General features: G+C 41.3%; 1 protein-coding gene across 5 annotated transcripts in view; it reads right to left on the bottom strand.

The window, feature by feature from the left end:
* Positions 1–20,145, bottom strand: part of CNTN5 (contactin 5) — a 661,195-nt gene that overhangs the window by 9,059 nt on the left and 631,991 nt on the right. For all 5 annotated transcript variants that reach the window (XM_054164542.1, XM_054164541.1, XM_054164544.1 and 2 more), the window contains 2 exons: positions 18,071–18,305; positions 3,557–3,666 (listed from right to left, as the gene is read on the bottom strand). In XM_054164542.1, coding sequence (XP_054020517.1) covers positions 3,557–3,666; positions 18,071–18,305 — 345 coding nt within the window. The remainder of the gene's footprint in view (positions 1–3,556; positions 3,667–18,070; positions 18,306–20,145) is intronic.

The following is a 20,145-nucleotide window of genomic DNA, read 5'->3' on the forward strand; positions in this document are numbered from 1 at the left end:
ATAATATGTGCTTTGGAAGATGCAAATGAGCGCAGCAAACCTTGCATAAAACTCCTGTGACATAACAGTTAACACTGCCTTTCAGGGATGACAATGTGAAATTGGACAAGCCACTTTGCCTTTCATTCCTCCTTAGTACCAACTGAAAACAGGGCTGGAGTGAAAGTGGGTCACTGTGATCCTGTCCATATGCAGTAAATATTCTGTCACTTCTGTTGATTAGAGCCCAAACATTAAAACACTAAAAGAATAGCCCACCCTTTTATAAAGCTGTTGCTAAAAGGCCAGGAAATGTGAAGACCATGTAGGTGGTTGTTGCTGCTGTGGTGACTGCAGGCAGAATACAAATTGAGATGTGAAAACAGAATGGCTAGTCACATTATTTCGCATTCAATTTGAATTGAAGGCTATGTTAACAAGTAACTCTACATTAGGAAATAATTGTAGCAAAAAAACCCCCCAAAACTAAAAAGATAAATAATTTATCTTTTTATCAAAGTCATTTTTGCACATTTGTTTATTTGCTGTTTGTGGATTAAGGGAATGCTGCAGGCTGTGTTCTGCACTGTACTATCAGTTTTCAAATGAAAATAGAGTTCACAGAATTTGAAGAACATAAATTGGATGTAAAACACAAAGCTGCTCTGTACTAACGGCTCCGATGCCTTGCTCTAAAGTCCTTCCTTTTTGCACTAAAGGGACTGTTTAAAGAGAAACTGTCACTATGTCTCCAAAATTGGCCTGATAGTGGGGACTTAACGTTCACAGATTCACAGACTGTAATAGGTTGGAAGGGACCCCCAGAGGTCATCTTGTCCAGCTCCCCTGCAGTGAGCAGGGACACCTCCAACTAGATCAGGCTGCCCAGGGCCACATCAAGTTTCATCTTGAGTGTCTCCGGGGACAGGACATCAATTGCATCCCTGGCAACCTGTTCCAATATTTTACCACTCTCATTGTAAAGAACTTCCTCCTTATGTCTAACCTAAATCCACCCTGCTCCAGTTTAAAACCACTATCCCTTGTCCTATTGCTACATGCCCTTCTTAACAGTCCCTTCTCAGCCTTCCTGTAGGCCCCTTTCAGACACTGAAGTGAATACTATACTGCACTGACTCACTGTACTGACCTTATAATTCATTGTCTCCTTTTTGATGAAATTATTCCCCAAAATGGAACTGACAAGGTCTAGCTATACTATCTTCAGATTGTGTTCTGTCCTGCTGAATTATGCAGGAGAGCAGCATTTACTCATCTGTTTATTGAGTAAGGGCTACACTGATCATAATTCCCCCTGGGAGCAAGGACAGAAAAGAGCAAACTACTCCCTGAAACCTTCATCTGCCAGAAAGAAGGCAGAGAAATTCTGGCTGAAAGAACAGAGTGGGAAAAGCAGGAGGGAAGTTGGTGAGAAAAAAACCCACCCTTCTCTCCCCAGATAATAATACCTCAGAAGGCTCCTCTTATTCTCTCATGAGACAAGGTAGAAAGAAGCAGGAAAGATTTTTTTCTTTCATTGTCTAATTTTTTTTGTTGCTGTCAGCTGCAGGTCCCTGGCTTAAAATATTTACTTTGTAATCCTCATGCTCGGGTTTTAAAGTTGGCCCACAGCACAGTGAGGAGCCAAATCATTGATAAGGTTCAGTGTTAATCCCCCCTGCTGTTTCAATAATAATTTCAAAACTAATTCCTAAGTCTGTGAGAGACATAAAGCAGGTGAGCAGTACTGTTGGACTCAGAGTATGCTGAACTCTGAAGGTCTACAAACTTTCCAAGTCAGGAAGATGACCTCCAACACACGGAGAGCACAACATCACGCCTGTAACAGCTATCTGTCACTAGGACACACCTGGAGAGCCGAGGGAAGTGTAATGTGACAAGAAAGGTAAATGCAAAACACCTGCAAGTTGCGAAGGAAAAGGTTTCCAGGGAAATATTTTTCAATGTAGGATCATTATTATTTTTTTTTTTAATTTTAAAATACAGAAGGTTAATAGGAAATGTGGACAGAGTGATTGATGGAGTTTGGGTAAGAATGAAAAGGGTAGGTGTAATTTCAAACGTGTCAGGATAACCGTGAAGGAGTAACAAAACAGCAAACAGACACCTTTCTAAAGAGAAAAAGACAGGGTACTGCAAGTAAGTTATTTCAGAGGATAAATGACTGGCCTGGAAATTGAAGACAAAGGTTAGTTACAAGTGCAGCACTTCAGTGTGGAGAGGGATAGCATTTGCAGGGTGAGTATCATATCTATCAGATAGCTTTGCCCTCTTTATATAGTAGTTCTGAAGTGGTTAGATATCATTGTGCTGCATGAAGTAAGCCATATCTAACAAAATTATTTAACTTAAGGAAAAAAGTGGGTATAAAGTACAATGAGAGAGAACTGTCGGGTTTACAGAGTTCAGCATGGAAAATGATCTGGACAAATGAGACCTGAGGAGACACAGCCTGCTTAGACTGCTCTTGGTAGCAATATGGGAATATCTCATTATTAAGAGCATACATCAGCCAGGTTAAAATATGTGAACTGTGCCTAAGCTGTGGGTTAAACGTTCTGTCCTGGTCACGCCTGTCCATCATGAGTCTGTGCTGGGGAATGTGGTGGCTCTGGTGCTGCCTGGGCACCTATGTTCACCTATGTGGCACATCCTTCCTAAGGCCACCAATGATTGTCACCAGCCCTCACTTCTTGTCTGGACAAGCTACTAAGGAGGCAGTCTGCACTAGTAGGTTGCAAGATGGCTTTATAAATATAAATGATTGATATCTACCTCAAATGCATGTTTACCCTCTTTCCATTGTTACTGTAGAGAATCAGGAAAGAGCAATCACTAAAGGACTAAAGCAGGTCAAATAACCTGCACCCCCAAATCAGCACAGTGAGTCTAGCTGAGCTGTTTCCTGAGGAGCACAAGGTCAGGATGGATCATGGTGGCCTCAAAGGATGGCCTTAGTCCTAGGTGTAATCTATTCCTGGAAATGTGGATAGTAAACTGGACCCAAAGCTACAACTGGATCGCAAGGGGCAAGAAGATCTGTTGCCAGGTTAGAAAGGGCTGTCTCTAAGCAGAGCTTTATTTGTGCATTGTGTGGCTGCTGCTTCTCCTCCTCACATCTGATCTTTTATGATCTGCCCAGTAGATGTCCCTCGGCCACTGTGGGATGAAAGGACGATAGATGGCAGAAGCTTTTCCCTTTCTCTGTGTTGATTGCTCTCAGTAAATAACAAGTTTGAACTGGTCACTTAGAGCTGGAAACAGTCAATACCTAATCTTCCCCAGCCTGTGAAAGAGGCATGCTGGGTCACTTGCAGTTCTTTTAGCTCTTTTTGAAGCGTCAAGAAGATGTTATAAGAACTGGTTTTGAACAGTTGTCAGGCACAAATAAATAAAAGATGCTCTGGTGCTACAGCTGTGACCGTTGTTCTACATCTAGTGCTACATATGCTAAACTGAGCATAATTTCTACTGAAGTTCCACTACCGCGCATGGTAACAGAACGCAACGCTAGCAAAACAACACGACTTCTCATTATGATGGTCTGTGTTCATACCTCAAATCCCTGCGGTCTTCCTAGACTTTCTTTAATATGTTTCCACGCAACAAGAATCTCTGATACAGACAAACTCGTAGCTTTGACATCGATGGGAGCAGCAGTGGGTTCTGTATTAAGAAAAATGGAAACAATAAACCTCCACTGTAACAGCTTGTATTTATCAAAACCTCCCCATCTGAAACTGTCATTTGCTTCCTTTATTCTGCCTTAGTACTCACAAGAAGGTATGACACTTATGGGGAACATGAAAAAGCTGAATGAGATGAAGAGAAGATTATAGTTGTATTTTTTTATTTGTGTCATGGTACATCAGTGTCTCTGCCATCGATGATGGGTGCATCAAATTGCAACAGAATCTCCTCTGTATTTTTTTTGCAATAAATAAATAAATAAATAAAGTAAATGCTCCCCCACCCAGACCCCCATTTCATAGCCCTTGATCGGCCTAAATTCAGCATGTAAATACAGCATTCATTCTCTTCACCAGCTAAAGGTGAATGATACCTTGACAGGGTGCTCTGTCACTCCTGCTCTGGGGTTATATCAAGTAAGAAGTGGTATTCAGAGTGGTAGTGAAATGTTACATAAAAGGACTCTGTTACTATGTCCTTGAAATTACAGGCACCAGTGTTTGTGGCATGCTATCTTCCCTCTGCTGTACAACATTTTCTGTTTTAGACCTGGGATCCACACTTTTCTAAAGAATGCATTAAGCTCTGTGCCCGTGTTTATATGTGTTATCACTGGCCCTGTGTTCGTGTTTCTATCTCCATGCTGTTTATAGGACACACTGTACTCCTGACCTCCTGATTTTCTGGAGCAAAGGACTCTTCCTGACATCCCACTGGGGTAGGTGCCCTTCAGAGCTGTTAGGGTATGGCCAAGGTGTACACTTAGGGCTGCAGGGTGCTTTAAATGTCACACCTGCCTAACAGCGTTGCCACAGGCAAGGTTTATTTTACGATTTCATATCACCAAACCCTTTACAGAGCTCCAACTTCTTTTAGTGGTTGGGAAGCTGAGTAAATGTTCACAGAATAGAATAGAATAAACCAGGTCAGAAAAGACTTTCAAGATCATTGCGTCCAGCCTATCATCCAACACCATCTAATCAACTAAACCATGGCACCAAGCACCTCATCCAGTCTCCTCCTAAACACCTCCAAAGATGGTGACTCCACCACCTCCACGGGCAGCACATTCCAATGGGCAATCATTCTCTCTGTATAGAATTTCCTCCTAACACCCAGCCTGAACCTCCCCTGGTGCAGCTTGAGACTGTGTCCTCTTGTTCTGGTGCTGGTTGCCTGGGAGAAGAGACCAACCCCCACCTGGCTACAACCTCCCTTCAGGTAGTTGTAGACGGCAATAAGGTCTCCCCTGAGCCTCCTCTTCTCCAGGCTAAGCAACCCCAGCTCACTCAGCCTCTCCTCATAGGGCTTGTACTCCAAACCCCTCACCAACTTTGTTGCCCTTCTCTAGACATGTTCCAGCAAGTCAACATCCTTCCTGAACTGAGGGGCCCAGAACTGGACACAACAGCATAACACCAGTTTGTATCACCAGTTAGTGCATTTGGAGTGAAGATAGTCCAAAAACTGTCATATAATGAAAGAGGATGAGTTAAGGAATCCTTTGGATTTTTTTGCTGAAAATGTGCTTCAGACAAGCTGTGGAAACAAGGCTTGAAAACAGAGAGTGAAGCACACAGTAGTGACATTTCTCCACCATTTTGGTGTAATATACTTCCTCAGCAAAAATGTGAATGCACATTCCCCTGCAATCACAGAGCTTGTGATTTCTTCTTTGGCCTAATGCTCCTCATTACATTTCTGACGTGTTGATCTGCTCCTGAAGGGCAGGCAGAGGTCTTGGCTTTCATGTTATAGGGAGGTGCATCAAAGAGGTTCCTAAAAAAATAATTTTATGGGATTCATTTAACAAGGCTACAGAAAAGGAGTTTCCTTATGGAACAGCCTGAGTTCAAATGAGACATTTTCCTCAGCAATCAAACTGCCTTAGTACGATGCCTAATATCAGCCTTGACTCATTAGCTCCCCTCCTTCCTCTGATCATACTGCAGGCATTGTTCTGGCACTGCTGTCCTGCACCTTTTCTCTGACACGGCTGCTGTGAATTTTTTTATCCTTTTGGATGTGAGAGTTTGAATATTTGTAGCTCTCTTTGACCTTTTTTATTTTCTTCCAGAGTGGGGGGGAGGAATAAATAATAAAATTGCATTTCTGATGTGATGCAAAGCAGTGCTTGTCAGCAATGCAATACTTCATACTAATAAGCATAAAATAGGTACAGAAATTTTCAGGTACCAAAGAATAAAGAAAAAAAAAACCCAAAACATTATCTCCAGGAATGAGCAGAAGGATTTTCTGAAAGAACTGTGCTGTGAAGAAATACATCCCTCATGATCTGCTTTTCTGCTCAACAGTTGCACCCTGTGTAACTGGTTTGTGTGAGCAGCTGAGATTTGTGTGGCAAAAGCTATTTTCTAGTTGTTGTGTTATTGAAGCAATTATCTTCCTGTCAGAAAAGACTGCAGTGGGATAAATAATTTGAGATATGCACAAGATGTTGGCTGGCAGCCTTTACACTTTCTCTAAGTGCAGGAATAATTTCCTCTTCGTGGCATTGACTAGTGGTGTTTTCTGTGTTGCTTTGAACAGAAACACAGAGTATTCCTACTTGAAGAAATCGTTTTCAACAAATGGAGTAGAAACAGTTTGGATGTTTGTATGTGAATAAAATGCATTCCTCACATATCCAGGAACTGTTTGCTGTGGTTCCACTGATATTAGACATTGAGAATGTAAGTGTTCAGAAAAAGAACAGAAATTCTATATTTAGGAATGAGGTATGCTATGACTGCCTGAAAGTTATGGAGACTAAACAGCACATTTTATTGACTCAGATAAGATGAGGAGCATATAATTTCTGCTGAAATGATACAGTCTGTAGTTCACTCCAATGTCATGCTTTATTCTGTGTGTCTTAAACTAATGATAAGTTTGACAGGTTCATTCCATTTTTCTCTAACGGTCACTGGCAAATAATTTTCTTTAGTTAATATGCTGATATTCTGCTAGCCCTATAGTCGTTCTTCTGAGGTCATACTGCTCAGGAAAAAAAGGGCAGGGGGGAGGCAGGGGGGAGGACAAGGTTGTTAATGATGCCTTCAATATTATGTGACTGAATTAAAGACTTTCCATCTGCTGCAATCACACTTTAAGGAAACATGTTCACTCTGTAGGTCTTTGAGATGGCTACAGTAAAGAAGGACAAGGAATTCCACTAATTGCATTGATCTAATGTTCAGAAGGAGAGTCCTGAATTTTGATCTTGGTAAGTAGGAAAAGTAAGGGTTAGTTAGGAGTCCTCACTGTGTCCCTACTTATGATGGAATTACAGAATGGGAAGGATTGGAAGGAACTTCTGGAGATCATTCAGTCCAAAGCAGGATCATTTAGGGCAGGTTGCACAGGAATGCATCTAGATGAGACTTGAAAGTCTTTAAAGAAGATGACTAACAATCTCTCTGGGCAGCCCATTCCAGTGCTCCAGCACCCTCACAGGAAAGTTTTCCCTCATGTTGGGGTGGAACTTCCAGTGTTCCAGTTTGTATCCACTGCCCATCATCCTATCACAAGGCACTACTGAAAAGAGGCTGGCCCCTTTTTCTTGACACCCACCCTTCAGAAATTCATAAACATTAATAAGATCCCCTCTCAGTCTTCTCCAGGCTAAACAGTCCCAGGTCTTTCAGCCTTTCTTCATTACGACAGATGTTCCAGTCCCTTAATTGTCCTCATAGCCCTCTGTTGGACTCTCTCCAGTATATCCCTGCCACTCTTCAGTTGGAGAGCCCAGAATTGAATGCAATACTAAAGATGTGGTCTCACTGTACCACTGTCGTGGTTCCAAACCAACAGAAATAAGATGATTGTCTCCTGGGATAGGCCCTGTGACTTCTCACTTTTCCTCAAGTACTTTCTGTTTTCACTTTCATTTTGACCCGTATATTTGCAGAAGATTTTAAAACAGAGAAACATTAGAAAGGTGAGGAGGTGAGCTAACAGTGGAATATGGAATAACCTGGATTTGTTAAACAGTGGGGTGTTGTGTGGGAGTAAGGAGCTACCTTATTCCATTAAGGCTTTACCAGTATGTAACCTATGCGTGCCTCACTCACCTCAGCATGCAAGTTGGACAAGTGGACTGGTAAAACTCAGGCTTTGTCAAATTAAAAGTTCAGAGTTCAGTTCTTCACGAATATAAATGGCTCATTTGTACTAAGTGACAAGGCAGCACCCAAGGAGGGGATGTGCTTATAATATTGATTGCACATCTGACTTCCCCTGGGGCTTAGTGGCATTAATCAAAGGAATGCTTAATAAACTCTTACATGCTAAGGTGGTGATTTTGGTCTTTAAAAGTGCAGTGGAGATTGCTTTAGTTGAACTTTTACAGGATCTCTCCAAGTGGATCAGATGGCAGAAAAGGAAATAGTCCACTGCAGTTTATAGCTAATATGGTGATGTATTAATTTTCAGGTTCACCTAACCCCCAAGCAGCTTAGCTTTAGCTATGAAATCAGCCAGAAAACTTCACTTCATAAATGTAAGATTTTAATTAAAGACATGGAGACTGTATTTAGAAGTGTGCTATTGCATATTCTTTCTTCTAAATGAAAAAGGGTGATACATTTGGTTGCTTAAATAAGGGCTCAGGGGGAAAAGCAAGGGAGGTGGGCCTAACCAGGCCAGCCTTCACTCTACAGTCAGGTTTAAAATCACATCATCCACTAGCTGGCCTCAAGTTATGAGGGATCAAAATAGCAAAGGCTGTTATATAGTGCTTTGCCTTTCAGATAACTGAGAGTCTTGGTTCTTCATTGGCTCAATGAATTAGTACAAATCTGTACAAAGCAAGAGTAGAACTTCTGTGCAGTATCATTACTTCTTGTATGTGTTACAGAAATGCATCTGGAGCCCCCTGGGAGGTTTTAAAAAGCAAGACTGAGAGTCTTCAGGCGTTACCTTGCACTGCTCAGGGCTGTATTTCATACCTAGAAATATTCACTACACTGTTTATCAAAATGATAGATCTTTCAGTCTCTGTAAAGATAATTTCATCAGGTGCCTGCAGGAGAAGACAGATACTGAAATTAACAGAACTGATTCTGTATCACCCATTGTGACAATCATTAAAAGACCCAAATACCACCTTTATAAAAGACCTAACTCATCTTGAAAATGACTGGATTCCCTCTTTTTCCCAGAATCTTATTTCTTATTTCCATTAACTATTTATCTACTACATGTACTCTCATTCATAGCTGTTGTTGTGCTGATAGGCTGTGTCTGTACTTGTCAACTAAACAGGAACAGAAACAGAAAGCTTTAGCCTGAGCATAGGCATGCAGTTGTCCTAGAATTAAACAGTTAACATGATCCATGCTGAAGTACTGACTCTGGCCAATTAGTACTGCCCCAAAATATGTCCAGGAATATGCTGGTGCCTCACTGGAGATGGTTCCCAGGAGGTGTATGGATGCAGCCACAGTCTGGAGAGTGACAGTGATCAAGTGTGCAGATATGAATTCTTTTTGACCAGCTAGCTTCAAGCATACAATTGGCTGGCTTGTATTTGCAATAATAATACTAATAATACTAATACTAATGCTAATACTAACATTTAATTTTTATTGTTTATAATTATATAATAATAATATACGGTATGTAATATACAATATAGGCAATATATTATTATATAACAATTTTATAATTATTATATACAATACTATAAAAATATAAGTAGTTATGTAAATATATTAGATTATGCACAATTATATAATATTAATAACTATATTAATAATGATAATAATGATAATAATTATAATGATAATGATAGTAATAATAATAATAATAATAATAATAACAACAACAACAACAACAATAATAATAATAATAATAATAATAATAATAATAATAATAATAATAATAATAATAATAATAATAATGTGTAGCATCATTGTCCTTTACCTTTAAAAGCTCTTTACCATCCCTAATGATTCCCTGATTTGCAGACAGCATCTTATCCAAACTCAGGCTTTCTTCACCAGGACAAAAGAGACAAGCTCTTCCAGTTTCTAATCATTCCCTGAATCTTTCAGTGGGTACATGTTTAGAGCCTCAGATGTCCTGTGCTTCCTTAGAAATGTATAATTCCTTGCCTTATAAACTTCTGTTAGATTTTTCACCTATGGCTCAGAGACATTCAAAGCCACTCTCATTTCTAGTCTTAATACTCAATTCCTATTTATTAAATAATTTTTAGCTATTTAGTGATAACTTGTTCCATTGTCATATGTTACCAGCTTTTCTATGACTTACTTACTCATCAAAACAAGACTATAGCACCATAATTTCTTCTCAGTCTGTACTAGATAGAGAATCAGCTAATTATCACAGCCAGAACACAAGGTCACGAGTTGTATTTACTATCCAAATTACTCTGAAGAGCTAAATTCTGACCTGCAATATTTATCTAAAATTAGAAGTCTTGCTCATCATCCAAACTGCTCAGGGTAATCAGCCACTGACCTCTGGTTTGACTCTCACTACTTCCATTGCCCTTTTACAAAATGACATGAAACCCAAGGATATTCTGTTTTATCCAACCACTGATTATGTATTTCCTGATATGTTACCACATCATCAGCATCTTATGACATCCAACCATCTTTATTATGTCTTTCCTATGTAGGTCATATTTTGGCTAGTCATGATTACTAAAGCAAGCCTGCCTGGCCATCACACTTATCTGTACAGCTTTTCCCAACTTGCAACCAAGCCTATATGCTTTCATAATTCTGTCTCCATGGCTATATTTCTGATGTTCCTAATTTTCCTCTTCTAGTGAATTAAAACCACACAGGGACTGCATTTCCATGGTACTGAGAGCCTGTATTAGTAGTCCTGGGATTCCTAGCTCCTCAATATTCAAGTGGAATGCAGTCATCAAGAAAAATCTTCAAAGAATATACTGCCCTCTACAACTACCTGAAGGGAGGTTGTAGACAGGTTGGGGCTGGTGTCTTCTCCCAGGCAACCAGCACCAGAACAAGAGGACACAGTCTCAAGCTGTGGCAGGGGAGGTTTAGGCTGGATATTAGGAAGAAGTTCTTCATAGAAAGAGTGCTTGGCCATTGGAATGGGCTGCCCAGGGAGGTGGTGGAGTCACCATCATTGGAGGTGTTGAGGAAGAGACTTGATGGGGTGCTTGGTTGCATGGTTTAGTTGATTAGGTGGTGTTGGATTGGTTGATGGGTTGGACGCGATGATCTTGAAGGTCTCTTCCAACCTGGTCTGGTCTATTCTATTCTATTCCTATCCTATCCTATCCTATCCTATCCTATCCTATTCTATAAATGTTAAACACTGCTTAACACTGTTTTTCTTCATGGTTTCATTTTCAATATCTTGCATCTTTATAATGTATCCAATGATATCTATGTATCAAAATCATCTACGCCTGCACCAAAGTTCAATTCTTTTTCTTAGTCTGTCCTAGCATGAATCTGATACTGTTATGTTCTTGGCAGAAAGTACAATCAGAAGATTTCTCCCTGCTCTGTTCATGTTTCTTTTCAGCCTTAGGCATGCACAGCCTTTCTTCTGGCAGGCAGTCTAACTTGCTGTGCTCTCCATGTGTTCTGGTGTCACTTTTCCTCATTAGAGTATGCCTTTGTGAAAGGTTCAGGCTTGTCTTTCCCTGGTGCTGGAAAACATCTATCGTGCCCTGTTCTGCTTTCTTATTGAAGATAAATGTGCATCTTTTTTTCTATACTGCATCTTCTGTGTATCATCCTCATTCCCTCTCCAAAATGGGTCCCAGGTTCTCATAATTTCTTTTACTTCACTATAGCATCTGACCTCTCTTTCTATTCTCTCCTTGATTGTTTTCTTTTTTCCCCCTTTCTTAAGGTTTCCAGGAAAGACTCTCCCTTCATACTTTTTTACTGCATTAAGGAATCTTTGCTAGAGGACCATATTTGTGGGGGTTTTTTTTGTTGATTTGTTTTGTTTTGTTTTGTTCTCCTCCTGGTTATCCTAGGCGGCTAGTTTTGAACAACTTTTTCAGCTGCTTCTCCATTCTGTTCTCTATTCTTTTATTACATTCGTCAGCATCTTGAGCTACTGGAAAGTCTCTCCCATTAGTTGCATCCTAGTAATATTCCCTATGAAGTCAAAAGATTAATGAGGGAGGAAAAATGCCTTCAAAGATCTATAAGTAGTCAGGCTTCCCCCCCCCTGCTTCAGCTTTAGGTTATCAACATCACTGGTCCCTCAAAAATTATTTTGAGCACATTATCTTTTAGATATCTGACTTAGAGATAGACATGAAAAGATTGGCCCTTATACTTAGGAAAAAAACCCACCTGTGTTCTGCTCATGTTTGCTGAAATTCTTTAATCAGCAGGTGATTTTTAAGCCTTTTGCCTCCATCAGAGACACTTGCTGTAATCAGATACCCCATGCTAAGCTGCTTGTTTAGGCACAAGTTGGAACCAACACTAATGGGCTCTGAATGTAGATCAGAGAGTCATACAGAAACTAGAGATGCATTCATTCATTTAATAGGTTTTAATACATAAGAGATTTTGTTCTTTTCCAGAATCTGGAAACTGCAGACTCTTGGTTTTGTGTGGGTTTTGTTTTGTTTTGGTTTGGTTTGGTTTGGTTTGTTTGGTTTGTTTGGTTTGGTTTGGTTTGGTTTGGTTTGGTTTTCCCCTATGTGCTTAGCAGAGGTGACATGTTTTATATTTCATTACATTTTATTATGCCAATATTCAGTTGTAGATCCATCTGTAGATGGGGAAACCCTTTCAATATGTAATAGAAAGTTTCCTTAACTTTTCATAATTTTATTCTAGACCTTCAGCAGTGAGTTGAGTGTGTGATGAAAGGCAAGTAAGATAAGAATTTATTGGATCAGCCCAAGGACCATAACATACAGAATCATAGACTCCTTTTGGTTGGAAAAGACCTTTAAGATCATTGGGTCCAACCACTGTCTGACACCCTAAAAAGCCCCTCACCAGGGCCTCTTAAGACACTGGAAGACCACAATAAGGTTTCCTCCAAGCCTTCTCTTCTCCAGAAAGAATAGCTCTATCTCTCTCAGTCTTTCTTCATAGGAGAGGTGCTCCAGCCCTCTGATCATCCTCGTGGCCCTTCTCTGGACATGTTCCATCACCTCCAGATTCTTTCTGTAATAGGAGCTCCAGAACCGGACACAGTACTCCAGGTGGGGTCTCACCAGAGCGGACTAGAGGGGGAGAATCACCTCCCTTGCCCTGCTGGCTATGCTTCTCTTGATGCAGCCCCGGATGCGAATGGCTTTCTGGGCTGCAAGTGCGCACTGGTGGCTCATGTTGAGCTTCTCATCCTCCAGCACCCCCATGTCCTTTTCTTCAGGGCTGCTCTCAAGCCAGTCGCTACCCAGCCTATATCAGTGCTTGGGATTGCCCTGACCCAGTTGCAGGACCTTGCACTTGGTCTTGTTGCTAATACATTTGTGGAATAATTTCTAGTTGTCTTTAACAGCTGGAGACAGATTAATTTCTGCCCAGGCTTTGCACCTTCTCATTTTGCCCCTGCACAGACTCACAACAACCTTGCAGTGCTCCTGAGTGGCCTGCTCCTTCTTCCAATGACCATAGTTTCTCTTCTTTCCCCTGAGTTGCAACCAGATGTCTCTGTTCAGCCAGACCAGTCTTTTTCCCCACTGATTCATCTTTCAGCACATTGATGGCCTGTTCCTGGGCCTTTAAGATTTCCCTCTTGAACAGCGTCCAGCCTGTCTGGACTTCTTGGCCCTTCAGGACTACCTCCCAAGGGACAATGTCAACCTTCCTCTGAAACAGGTAAAAGTCTACCCACTAGAGGCAGCAGTTATGCTGACCCCTCTACCTCTCCAACAAATGAGAACTCTTAGCATTTTGTGATCACTGTGCCCCAGATGACCTCCAACTCTTACAATGCCCACAAGTTCTTCTCTTTTTGCAAACAGCAGGTCCAGCAGGACACGTTCTCTCATCACCTCCCTCACCATCAGTGCCAGGAAGTTCTTCTTTACACACTCTAGGGATGCCTGGGACTGTCTAAAATTTCACTGTCAATCTTTATTTAATATTTCCTCTTCAACAGAAATCCTTCAATTATATAGCTCCTTAAATGTGCATGTCCATCCTTCTTTCAAAACCAGTTCTCCCTTTTTCATAGCAAGCTGAAATGTTTATTGTCCCAAGTCTCCATATTGGACAGAACTTATCTGTAACAAACAGCTTTGGATCATTACTCCTTTAAATTTACAATATATAAACTTGTGTTATCCCTGAGAAAAGCCTTTTATAAAGTAATTTTGCACTGTATTGTCACAGTATCCCACAATTGTTCTTCAACTATAAATATCAGTAAGTATTTATCCCCACAATATTCCCCTTACCAAAGGGAAGTCTAGCATAGAATAGAATAGAATAGAACAGAATAGAATAGAATAGAATAGAATAAACCAGGTTGGAAACTACCTTCAAGATCATCGCATCCAACCTATCATCCAGTATCATCTAATCAACTAACCCATGCAACCAAGCACCCTATCAAGTCTCCTCTTAAACACCTCTAATGATGGTGACTCTACCACCTCCCCAGGCAGCCCATTCCAACGGGCAGTCACTCTCTCTGTGTAGAATTTTTTCCTAACCTCCAGCCTAAACCTCCCCTGGCACAGCTTGAGACTGTGTCCTCTTGTTCTGGTGCTGGTTGTCTGGGAGAAGGGTCCAACCTCCCCCTGTCTACAACCTCCCTTCAGGTAGTTGTAGACAGCAATAAGGTGTCCTCTGAGCCTCCTGTTCTCCAGGCTAACCCCAGGCCAACCCCAGCTCCCTCAGCCTCTCCTCATAGGGATTGTGTTCCAAGCCCCTCACCAACTTTGTTGCCCTTCTCTGGACACGTTCCAGCAAGTCAACATCCTTCCTAAACTCAGGGGCCCAGAACTGGACACAGCACTCAAGGTGCAGACTAACCAGTGCAGTGTACAGGGGCAGAATGACCTCCCTGCTCCTTCTGGCCACACTGTTCCTCATGCAGGCCAGGATGCCATTGTCCCTCTTGGCCAAGAGGGCACACTGCTGGCTCGTGCTCAGCCTACTGTCAACCAGTAACCCCAGGTCCCTCTCTGCCTGGCCGCTCTCCAGCCACTCTGACCCCAGCCTGTAGCACTGCATGGGGTTGTTGTGGCCAATGTGCAGAACCCGGCACTTGGATGTGTTAAATCTCATGCCATTGGACTCTGCCCATCTGCCCAGCCTGTCGAGGTCCCTCTGTAGAGCCTCTCTACCCTCCAGCAGATCAACTCCTGCCCCCAGCTTGGTGTCGTCAGCAAATTTACTGCTGATGGACTCAATGCCCTCATCCAGATCATCAATAAAGATGTTAAAGAGCATGGGGCCCAGCACTGATCCCTGGGGCACACCACTAGTGACTGGCCACCAGCTGGATACAGACACATACAGAGACTGAATTAGCAAAGCTGTGACGGGTAGGTGCTTTCAAATAGCTGAATTGGAATCACAAAAGTTTGTTTCTTGAGAGGAGCATAGAAAGTTAATTCTAATAATTCCATTAAGATAAGTTGTAAAGTTCATATTTTAAAAGAAATGTTAGAAAAAATTGTTTTTTATATTGCTGATTCCATTTTCAGCCTTGTGGAAATAATGAGCAAAGGACTACTTATTACAGTTCACCATTCTGCTTCAGTTAAAATAGCTTTCTCTATTAAAAAAAAACCAAACCCCACCATTAAGTTTTCACCTCCCTTCCTTTGCAAACCCCTCTATTTTTATTGAACTTTCTGATTAGAGTATGAAATTGTTAAATGATGAAAACAGGGCCATCAGCCTCACGGTATCATTTCTTCCGCTGAGGAACAGAGAATTCAGGTGCAAAATTTCCAAGCTATAGTGGGCAATTTTTACACTTAAAAATACAACTGCTTTTATAATAATGTGACTGAGGCTGAGGGAGCTGGGGTTGCTTAGCCTGGAGAAGAGGAGACTCAGGGGTGACCTTATTGCTCTCTACAACTACCTGAAGGGAGGTTGTAGACAGGCGGATGTTGGTCTCTTCTCCCAGGCAGCCAGTACCAGAACAAGAGGACACAGTCTCAGGCTGCGCCAGGGGAGGTTTAGGTTGGATGTTAGGAAGAAGTTCTATAGAGAGAGAGTGATTGCCCATTGGAATGGGCTGCCCAGGGAGGTGGTGGAGTCACCATCATTGGAGGTTTTCAGGAGGAGACTTGATGGGGTGCTTGGTGCCATGGGTTAATTGTTTAGGTGGTGTTGGATTGGTTGATGGGTTGGACGCGATGATCTTGAAGGCCTCTTCCAACCTGGTTTATTCTATGTATTCTATTCTATGTATTCCTTGGTAGTGCTGATACAAACAAGCAAATTAACAGGGCTGCTTTTAGCAAAAACAACACTTCCAACTTCTATAATCACTGTGAGAGCACAGCAGTAGGTAATCTCTGCTACATCATGGCTCTAAAATGACAGATTAATTGGAGACTATTATGGAAAAGACAGTGAATATTTTCCAGCTTCATATGAAATGCCATTGTCTTTGTATTACATTTTTGTGAAGGTAGTATGAAATTCCTCACATCTTTATTAGGACTGTACTTATTTTAGAATAGAATGGAATGGAATGGAATGGAATGGAATGGAATGGAATGGAATAGAATAGAATAGAATAGAATAGAATAGAATAGAATAGAATAGAACAGAATAGAATAGAATAGAATAGAATAAACCAGGTTGGAAGAGACCTTTGAGATCATTCAGTCCAACCTATCACCCAACACCATCTATTCAACTAAACCATGGCACCAAGCACCCCATCCAGTCTCTTCCTAAACACCTCCAGTGATGGTGACTCCACCGCCTCCCCGGGCAGCACATTCCAATGGCCAATCACTGTTTCTATGAAGAACTTCTTCCTAACATCCAGCCTGAACCTCCCCTGGTGCAGCTTGAGACTGTGTCCTCTTGTTCTGGTGCTGGTTCACTTAACAGGGGGCAGTGGTAACCCAAATACAGTATAGTAAAGAAAAACTGTTTCCAGTAACAGAGCTGCTCAAAAATATTCCTTTGGATAATATTTATTCACCTTTTGTGCACATGAAAATTTCTGCACACTACCTCCTGTCAATACAGAACAGGTTCTCTTACTAATGCAAATTAGGTGGGTTTGTTGTTTCTCTCCAACCCCCTCAAAAAATACTATTGAGAGCTACACAAAGTTGATACAGGAATTTTCAAGTTCTTCTGAACTATTCCTGTAATTAACATTTAATATTTGGCCATAAACAAGAATTCACTACTTCTGCTTTTATACTAATGAACTAAAAAAAGTGATAAATTAATTAAAAATCAATAAAAATAAGAGCAAAATTGCATTCTGTGCAATTCTGATATCCATTAACCAGGAAATGAGCATTAATAAGCGAAGGCATTTAGTCTTAGAGCTGTTGTCTGATTAACCCATTAAAAAAAAAGGATGAACCTCAGGAACTTTAGCCTTTTAATTTTCTGCTCACTGTTAGAACAGCCCAGCTGTTAATAAGGATGAACTTTCACTAAAAGGCTCTTTTGTTTTTTTTTTGCTTAGGACTCATGTGGCTTAAAGTCTGTTCCTAAACTTTGTGACTTGCTTTCTGGGTAACTTTGATAAGTTAGCTCCCCTCCTTCTCTGCAAAACATACTTAATGTTACTTACCATTTCTGCAAAGAAATTTGAAATATAAGATTGAGAAAGGATGGTATAATAGAATCATAGAATCTATAAGGTTGGAAAAGACCTCAGAGATCATCAAGTCCAACTTGTCACCACAGACCTCATGACTAAACCATGGCTTCAAGTGCCACATTCAATCCTTTTTTGAACACCTCCAGGGACAGTGACCCCACCACCTCCCTGGGCAGCACATTCCAATGGCCAACAACTCTTTCTGTGATGAACTTTCTCCTCCCTCGAGCCTAAACCTCCCTTGGCACAGCTTGAGACTGTGTCCTCTTGTTCTGATGCTGGTTCCCTGGGGGAAGAGACCAACCCCCACCTGGCTACAACCTCCCTTCAGGTAGTTGTAGATGGCAATAAGGTCTTCCCTGAGCCTCCTCCTCTCCAGGCTAAGCAACCCCAGCTCCCTCAGCCTCTCCTCCTAGGGCTTGTGCTCGAGACTTCTCCCCAGCCTCGTTGCCCTTCTCTGGACACATTCAAATGTCTCAATATCCTTCTTAAATTGAGGGCCCCAGAACTGGACACAGTCTTCAAGGTGTGGCCTAGGCAGTGCTGAGTACAGGGGCAGAACACAAGATGTAAAAATAGCTTAACATACTTCATAACATGCAAGTTAACTTTGTGTTGAACTGACCTCCTTCAGCTGAGCAGATGACTACAATAGGGCTGAAGGGACCATCTCCTTTGTTGTTGTAAACACCAACTTTCACTTCAAAAGGAGTAAGAGGTGGCACACTTTCATCTCTGTAGATGAACTTCGAGGCATCTGAAGATGTCACCATTTTTTCCTTCCAGCCACGTGTTCCATTAGGTCTGAAGGCTACAATATATCCAAATCCTTCTCCGCTCTGAAACTCTTCTGACACGGGCTAAAATACAAAGTTCCAGTAATGATCAGACAAGGTTTTACTGATTTGGAAAGCAGTCACTCAGTGGTGGTTTGCAATTGTATTGGGTTTGGCTGAGGTGGAGTTAATTCTCCTCACAGTGTGTTTTGCAGCAGTAGTTGATAACACAGCAGTGTTTTGGCTACTGTTGAGTAAGTATCCAGACTGTTTTTTTTCAACATTTCCTTGCCCCAAGAGTACACTGAGGGGTAGGCAAGATCTTGGGAGGGGACATGACTGAGCCAGCTGACTCAGACTGGCCAAAGAAGTATTCCATGATGCCAGCTCAGATATAAGAATGAAGTAAAAGAAGGAAGTGGGGGGGGAATTCATCCATGGCATCTATCCTCCTAAGGAACCACCAAGCTTAGAGAGCCCTGCTTCCTGAGACCAACCATCATCCTGCTGATGGGAAGTAGAGACTTAACATCTCTCTCTCTGCTATTGCTGTGTTTTCATTATTGTTATTAAAATTGCTTCTATCTTATTACTGGCTTTGTTATTCTTTTTCCCTCCTGTCCCCCTGTCCATTTTAGAAGGGGAGTGACAGAGTGACTTTGGTGGACATCTGGCCTCCAGGCCAGGGCCAAACCACCACAGTAATCTATCTGCTTGTGTGAGGGTGATACCTTATAGTTGTACTACATGATTTTACTTATACCTGTGAACACATAGGCACAATTACTTCTGAGAAGGAAGCTTGTAAGAGTTACATCTCCTAATCACTGTGGTTAGGTCACTGTCCCAGGACTGAACAAACTCTTGTGCTCAGGAAGACTTTTTTCTCCCACTTTGAGTTTAATTCTTCAATTAGAGATCTCTTAGTGGAATAACCCTTTTGAATGGCCTTATTAAACATATAGACCAAGAAATTGTTAAAAGCTCCTGAAATACGATGTCAGTGACACCTATTACAGTGGGACTTTCATAGGTTTTAAAATAGGATAGGATAGGATAGGATAGGATAGGATAGGATAGGATAGGATAGAATAGAATAGAATAGAATAGAATAGAATAGAATAGAATAGAATAGACCAGGTTGGAGAAGACTTTTGAGATCATCGAGTCCAACCTATCACCCAACACCATCTAATCAACTAAACCATGGCACCATGCACCCCATCCAGTCTCTTCCTAAACACCTCCAGTGGTGGTGACTCCACCACCTCCAGCCTGTGTAATTTCTGCATCCAAAGGGGATATCAGGCCTTAGGGATTTAAGTCTAGGGTTCTATTTGAGTCTTGGGATATAATGTAATGAATCTAGGTTTCTAAGTCTCAGACTCGGTCTTGGTGAAGAAAATAAATCTCATTTGTTTTTTCTCTTCTCAGCGGACCTGTGAAATTAGACACTTGAACTAAGACACATGAGCCATAAGCTAGCAGCCAGCAAAGGGATTTATCTGTTGAGAGGCTGGGCACTGCTAAAGGTAAAGCTTACACGTCCAGCTCAAAGAATGGATTTTTTCAAGCTAATTTACTGCCTACATTTCTTATAAAGTCAATGGACTGATTTAGGAACTAGGTTATGTTTAACAGCTGTCAGCATATTAGGCCTTTGGGAAATGACCAGAGAAGAGTGTCTAAACTCACTCTCTTCAAATGTCCAACCTCAAGAGAAGTCTTTATTGTGTTATTTATGATTAGCAGAAACAGCAGCTTCCACTTTTCTAATTGCCCACTGGCATAATCCTGCAGGAGATAGATATTTTCTGTCATAGATGTCAAGATGCAAGATGCATTTTCTCACAACAAAGCTCTCTTTCAGGTATTGATTTTTATATTTATATTTGCATGAAATACTTAAAGAGAATAAGTCTTT

The sequence above is a fragment of the Dryobates pubescens genome, chromosome 10 (genome assembly GCF_014839835.1).
Source record: "Dryobates pubescens isolate bDryPub1 chromosome 10, bDryPub1.pri, whole genome shotgun sequence".
NCBI lineage: Eukaryota > Metazoa > Chordata > Aves > Piciformes > Picidae > Dryobates > Dryobates pubescens.